This window comes from Gavialis gangeticus, unplaced genomic scaffold, assembly GCF_001723915.1.
Source record: "Gavialis gangeticus isolate Ggan-Ray unplaced genomic scaffold, GavGan_comp1, whole genome shotgun sequence".
Classification (NCBI taxonomy): domain Eukaryota; kingdom Metazoa; phylum Chordata; order Crocodylia; family Gavialidae; genus Gavialis; species Gavialis gangeticus.
The window spans coordinates 27,447,654-27,454,976 of record NW_017729028.1 but is presented as its reverse complement, the minus strand read 5'-3'; the positions used below and the strand labels follow the sequence as shown (position 1 = coordinate 27,454,976).

Below are 7,323 nucleotides of genomic sequence, written 5' to 3'. Positions count from 1 at the left end.
TCCCCAAGGGCAAGTCATGCCTGACCAACCTGACTGTCTTTTATGATGAGATGACTGGCTCTGTGGAGGCAGGGAGAGCAGTCAATGAAGCGTACCTTGACTTTAGCAAGGGTTTTGGTCTTCCACATCATTCTTGCAAGCAAACTAAGAAAGTATGGGTTGGATGAATGGGCTGTAAGGTGGATAGAAAGGCTGGGTTGTTGGGCTCAGAGGGAAGTAATCAGTCGCTTGATGTCTAGTTGGCAGCCAGTATCAAGTGGAGTGCCCCAGCAGTAGGTCCTGAGGTCAGTTTTCTTCAGTATCTTCATCAATGATCTGAAAGATGGGATGGAGGAGTTTGTGGATGATGCTAAGCTGTTGGAGTAGTAGATATGCAGGAGGAGAGGGCTAGAATTCAGAGAGATCTAAATGAATTGGAGGACTGGACCAAAAGAAATCTCCTGAGATATAATAAGGACAAGTGCAGAGTCCTTCATTTAGGATGGAAGAATCCCATGCATTGCTACAGACTGGGGACTGACTGGCTAAACAGCAGCTCTGCAGAAAAGGACCTGGCACTTACTGTAGACAAGAAGCTGAACACACCAGCAGTATGCTTTTGTTGCAAGGAAGGCTAACAGCACATTGCACTGCATTAGTAGGAGTGTTGCCAGCAAACTGAGGGAAGTAATTCTTGCCCTCTATTCGGCACCAGTGAGACCATATCTGGCGTCCTGTGACCAGTTTTGGGCCCCCCACTACAGAAAGGCTGTGGACAAACTGCAGAAAGTCTCAGCGGAGGGCAACAAAAATGGTTAAAGGACTGGGGGACATGACTTAGAGCAGAGGGTGAGGGACCTGGACTTACTTATTTAGTCTGGAGAAGAGAAGACTGAAGGGGGAATTTACTAACAGCCTTCAACTACCTGAAGGGAGTTTGAAAGAGGATGGAGTTAGATTGTTCTTAGTGGTGGCTGATGACAAAAAAAGCAGCAATGGTGCCAAGTTGCAGCAAGGGAAATTTAGGTTAGATATTAGGAAAAAACTCTCTCATGAGGACGGTAGTGAAACAGTGGAACAGGTTATCCAGAGAGGTTGTTGAGTCTCCATCCTCAGAGATTTTTAAGACCCAACCAGACAAAGCCTTGGCTGGGATAATATAGTTAGGGCTGGTCCTGCTTTGAGCAAGGAGTTGGACTAGATGTGACCTCCTGAGGTCCCTTCCAATCCTCATTTTCTACGATTCTAAGTAGAGTTATTAGATTCGAGGAAACTCTCAATCTTTGACTGATACAGAGAGGACGCTGACCATTTAACAGTGGAATCTTTCCTCCCAGCCATTTCACAGACATAGGGAATTAAGGAGGTATAAACTAGGGGTGTCAAGGATACAAGCCTATGGGCTAGATGCAGCCAGTGGAAGCTGCAGGGGGTGGAGGGGCATATGGTCAGGGAGAGGAAGGGCCTGCGACAGGATTCAGGGCCCTGGGCCCTGCTGGTAATGGCCACTGGCAGCAGAAGGATGAGCAAGAGCTGTGCTGATCCATTCCCACTTGACTTGTGGCCACTTGGCTTTGCCACTGCTGGATTTTGGCCACCATTGCTTGGCCCAGCTACCCCCAGATATCTGCTGGCAGACCCCTGCTAGCCCTGGTAACATGGCCCAGGGGGAACCCAATGGTCCACATCCAGCCCAGGGTGACTGACACGTCTCGCATAAACAAACACAAAACAGAAGACAAGAGAGTTTTCAGATGCTCCAGGATAAAAAAAAAAATCCTTCTCTTTTCAATCAGGTTGCTTCTGTGATGCTTACCCTGTCTTTCAGGAGGGAAAAAATGGGTTAGAAAAGACCTTAATTCCTAATTGCAGAAAAAGCAAAAACAGGAAAAGTGCTTAAAAATGACTTTTAGACCTTTTTCAATATCATATGAAAGAATATCAAAGTCTTTTTTCCCACCTCTGCAATTCACCTATAAATAGAAACCACTGCTCCCCTGGCAACCACTAGAAATCCATAATCAACTCTTAAATAAAAGTTTTTTACTGTTTCTTGCAGCTAACTTGTGAACTGGAAGGGAAGTCTGTAGCTAATCAGATAGACTAGCAGTGACAAAATAGTCATGTCTGTCTGTACAAAGAGACAGAAATATGTATGATGCAAAAAGAACTCCCACAACGCTCCATTTTTCCACCAGAAGTTACTGATTCTTTATCTAGAAATGCAATATTAGGCCACAAAAAAGGCTCCCTCCTCCTTCCAGAAAGAGTAATTTTAAATAAAACTCAAGCACCCAAATTCCAAACAAGCCCAGGTCAAACTCACGGTATGCCGTTGCAGAATCTCTCTCCTTCTGGTCTGAGCTGAGAAACATGGTGAGGGCACAATACGGTACTTCGAATAACTATGCAAAGAGAGAATACCTCTTAGGAAATCATTTCAGGGTAGAGTACTTTGTTCCTTTGGCACCCAGGAAAAAAATGTTCCTCGGCCTAATTAGCACTGTTACTTAGAGGTACTAACTAGCATTAATATTTAGAGGGACCAGTTAGCTTGCCTGCAGTGCCACACAAATCTTGTCCCCCACAATCTTGTGCTTTAACAAGACCTATCTTTGTCCCGTTACATGATCCTGCGGGACAGAATATATCTGGAAGGGAAATACTTTCCCTTGTTCATGCAAAGTGTCCTTGTTATGTGTGGCAAGTGTTCAGCCTATGTAAAACTCTTTGTATGACAAGCCCTGCATCTCGGAGTAGAGCTGAGGCAGAAGGATGAAGAAAATATATCAGAACCGAATGTATGTTCAACAAAAAGATGCTTTCAAGCTCAGTCATTAATAGCATTGAATAAGGGCAGTGATCTTTTCCTGCAAGAGAAAAGAAGTAAAATTTTAAAGTAAAACAAAATTCCTCTTTACTTAAAAGCATGGAGGGTTGCTTTCTGAAACCTGCATCAAAAAGGGTGATGCAGAAAAGAACCTGAGCAAATATTCCATCCTAAAACAGCCACAGCAAGTCTTTAAATGCCAAATCAATCAGCATAAAGTACAAAGGCCTAAGTCACTAAGGAGTCTGAGTATTCTCAATATCCTGGAGCTGCCTGACTCCAAGTTAGGACTCAGCCAAATAGGGGCGGTCAGGCTGATGTTTAGCTAGTGTGCTCCATCGCTCTTCTTCCTGCTTTTTTAAAACTGTAGATCAGTTTTTAACTGAGATTTATGTGCAAACACACACTCCCAACTCTGCTGCAAATTCTCTTCTCTTAACCCGGCTCTGATTTTTTGCACCAGCCTTTCACAGCTCAAGAACCTCTGCATACTCCTGCATGTACAACAGGAAGCAGTACTGGGGCTCTTCTGAAACAGCTATGTCCACAAGCTGCTTTAAGGGAAGGTGCTTGTGGGATGCTGTACTGCAGATAACCTTACAGTTACCCACCCCCAGAGCACTTGCTTTAAGATGAGATTGGTTAAGCCTATAGACAAAGTCTGGCCTAGGGAGTTGCATAGTACCTACCTCACTTCCCCTGCGGACTCAGAATTGCAGGACTCTTCACTTTCTCTTCTAAACTACTGTGTAATACTGCTGTGTGCCGCTGAACAGAAACGGTTACTGATAAACAATCACATTAAAGTGACTTAATAAGGGGCGTGGACTTACTGTGGAACAGCTGGCATGGTAAGTACTCATACACCTGAATTTACCTTATGGCAGGCACGTCAAATTTATGGCTCCAGCCCATGGAGCTACGCCATGCAGCCTGCTGGGCTATTGGAGACTGGGGGCATGGCTAGTGGTGGGCACGACAGGGCCTACAGCAAAACCTGTGGCCCTGGTGGACATGGGCCTCGGTGCCAGATGAGAGAACAGGACTGCAAGACAGCCCTTGGTTCCCCTGTGGCCGCCTGGCATTCTGCCACTTGTGTGCCTTTGCCAGAGCAAGCAGTTGCCTGGCCTGTAGCTGCCTGCCCCACTGCTGCTGCAGTGAATGCCGTGGCCATGGTGGCCACCATGGTGACTGCTGCAGTGGCTGTGGCCAGAGCCACATGTTCTGGGCTAGATCCAGCCCACAAGGAGTCCAGATCTGGCGTGGGGTCCCAGGTGAGACCATCTCTGCCTTATAAGTGAAAGCTAAACCAGAGCAGTTTAGCTCTGAATGAACAGTGCTACACTGCTAAATTTCTCTTCCCACAATATAATTACAAACACACTCAGATCAGTTGGTCCACATTCTGTATCTGCCCCCTATTATCTCTTTTAATTTGGTCATTTAGCCATAACCAAGCACCATGTTTCGCTTCTATCATAGCTACAACTTAGCAATGGGTGATATGGATACTGTCCATATATACAAGGTACAAACTGTCAGAAAAGTGCTTTGGGACCCACTGAGATGAAAAGTGTTATACAGAGATTACAACATGCCTAATGCACCTCCCACCTCATTCACTATGCATGTAATTTAGGCATCTAATTTGGGTTTGTGAATGGTAACCCTGGAGCTGGGTCCCTTTGTGGATCTGAGACTAAGCACTTTAAGAGCGTAACTCCCATATTCAAAAGTGATTTAGGCACTTCATCTCACTGGACTCAATACACAACATCAAGGCAAAAAACCCTCAAACCCAAAAAGGAAGAAAATCGAGCATGTTATTGTTAAGAACACCACACATTGTGAGCTACTTACTGTGTTTAATGCTTGGAAAAGGCTATAGAAAATCAGGTACCAAATAACTCTTCCTGCTACAAAAGGAGGCAAGTACCACATGAAGAAATAGGACACAATTGTGAAGGGTGTACACCCAAGCATCCTAAAACAAAAAAGCGTTATGTGCATATCAAGCTTGTTGTAAAACATCTCCACAGGCCAATGGAAACAGAAATTAATGTTTGCAGCCCATGCTCAATGCAATTTATTTTTGTGTATTCTTCCAAAATACTTTACAAGGCTGGAGACAATAACATGATTTTACATATATTAGAATTTAGCATATGAATGTAAATTTAACACAGTCCAGTGAAAAACTATTAATAAATGTTTCCCCAAAATACATAACAGAGTTACATAACGCGGTTAAAAGAAAACAATGGCTAGTTATATCAATGATTTTTTGTCATGGATACAGAAAAAAGCATTAATCTAGTAATACCAATTATATTTTATGATCACGGTATAACCACAATGTCAGTTCCTAACCCTAGCATACTTCCTTGAGACTGAGCTCTTACTGAAAGGAGAACTCAGACCTACTCTCACGTCATAACATGCTTCAGCAGTTGCCATACAGGCCTCCCTATTACCAGCAGTTCCTCCCACTTAAACACCTTCACTTCTCCTGTCAGCTTAGCTCTTTCCAAGCCCTATTCGCACTGAAGATATATTAATGCAGCATTGACTGACATATTTTCACTTGTGAGGAGATGGTATAAAGGGTATGGGGCAGCCAAGGGTCAAGTAGTAGAGCTCCCAGGGGTCTGTATTCAGTCTGGCATTTATCTGCTCTTATGATATGCTCCACTGGGGTCAAACTTTCACCCACTTAAAATCAATAGGAAAATTTCTAACAATGGCAACAACAAAAGGAATCAGCCTCTGATGAGTAAGGGTAGTTAAAAAAGGTACATGGTAACTTGGATTCAAAGCATAGCCACTAAACAGCGATTCAGCTAAGCTGGTATAATGCTAAAACACACTATTCAGATTTCATTGCATGGAAGTGGTGATGAGAGAAAATTTGTTCCTGACAGCATGACCTGCAGCAACGCCATAGTTCTCCTGTATTCTTGCAAAGCAGACATAAAATAATGTAATTAGATGACCAAGGGTGCAATAAAAATCCTAACAAATAAAAGAGAAAACAGATTAATCCCTTCACAACAGGACTGTTCTCACGAGTTTCCTCTATTGATGTTAGGGGTCAGCTGATATTTTGCAATAGTGAACTGAAAAACTGGAATACAAAAGAATAACATGGATAAATAGTTTAGTAAAACAATGGCTCTTCCACACTGCTCTGCGGGATGAAAATAAACACGGGGAGTTGAATGTGTAAACCAGCAAGGAAAGCAGCAGGTTCTGGTACTCTCTGCTGTTCCTGGTTCAGGCACCATAGATCATCCCACTCATTTCTCCCAGCAGAAACATAACGCCTGTAAGTGACCCTAGTTATGTTTCTGCTGGGAGAACTGACACTGTCCTGGCAGAAAATCCCACGCTACAGGCGTTCGTTCGCTTTCTCCTTGAGGAGACACAGCCCCATGGGAGAAAAATCTTCCAGGCTGACACCAGAAAGATCTGTGCGTGAGAGTCCCCCGTAAGAGAGTTTCTCTTGCAAGAATGAATACCTCTATAATTCTGATTAACTCCTCCATGATCAGGAGTCAAGCAGCAGTTTCTCCTGTGCCTTCCCCAAACTAGGAAATATAGAGGGTGCATTTCCCCACAGCTCAAGTCCTCCCAATCACAGAGGAGTTGAGCTGCTACTGCCCACCCTGAGTCTTCGCAAGACCAGGGACACCCCAGTCTGGGGAACGGATGGAGTGCAGCGCCCCATTGATCTTCCCCTCCTGGAGGCTGGAAGAGGGGAGGAATACCTACCCATGGCTCCCTGCCTATTTCCCAGACCAAGGTGCCTCTGGTCTTGGGAAGGCAGGGGGACTCTTTTCCCAGTGCTCCATTCCCCTGTAGACCTGCAGGAGTGGAGCAGCCACTGCTCCTTACCCCCGCCCCATAGAATCATAGAAAATGAGGGTTGGCAGGGACCTCAGGAAGTCACATCTAGTCCAACCCCTGCTCAAAGCAGGAGAAGGCAGAACCTGATTATTCCAGCGAGGGCTTTGGCTAACTGGGCCTTAAAACTCTCCAAGGATGGAGATTCCACCACCTCTCTGGGCAACCTGTTCCAGTGTTTGTTACCCTCCTAGTGAGAAAATTCTTCTTAAAATTGAATGTAAACTTCCTTTGCTGCAACTTGGGACCGTTGCCCCTTGTTCTGTTATCTGTCACCACTGAGAACAGTCTAGATCCATCCTCTTTCAAACCCCACTTCAGGTAGGTGAAGGCTGCTATCAAATCCCCTCTCAACTTCTCTTCTCTAAATAAAAAAACTAGGCAACTGTGGCATTGATGCCTACACAGTCAGATGGATTGCAGATTGGCTGAAGGGTCGCACTCAGAGTGTGGTGGCAGACGGGTCATATTCGACCTGGGGAGAAGTGGGCAGTGGAGTCCCCCAGGACTCGGTCCTTGGGCCTGCGCTATTCAATCTCTTTATCAGTGATTTGGACAATGGGGTGAAAAGCAAGCTGTTTAAATTTGCTGATGATACCAAAATTTGGGGT

General features: G+C 44.8%; 1 protein-coding gene across 1 annotated transcript in view; it reads right to left on the bottom strand.

Annotated features, from left to right (window-relative positions):
- The window catches only part of MFSD2B (major facilitator superfamily domain containing 2B), a 66,049-nt gene that overhangs the window by 39,542 nt on the left and 19,184 nt on the right, over window positions 1–7,323 (bottom strand). Inside the window, exons 4-5 of the mRNA XM_019520677.1 lie at window positions 4,670–4,793; window positions 2,306–2,384 (exon numbers count right to left, since the gene is read on the bottom strand). Of these exons, the coding sequence (XP_019376222.1) occupies window positions 2,306–2,384; window positions 4,670–4,793 (203 nt within the window). The remainder of the gene's footprint in view (window positions 1–2,305; window positions 2,385–4,669; window positions 4,794–7,323) is intronic.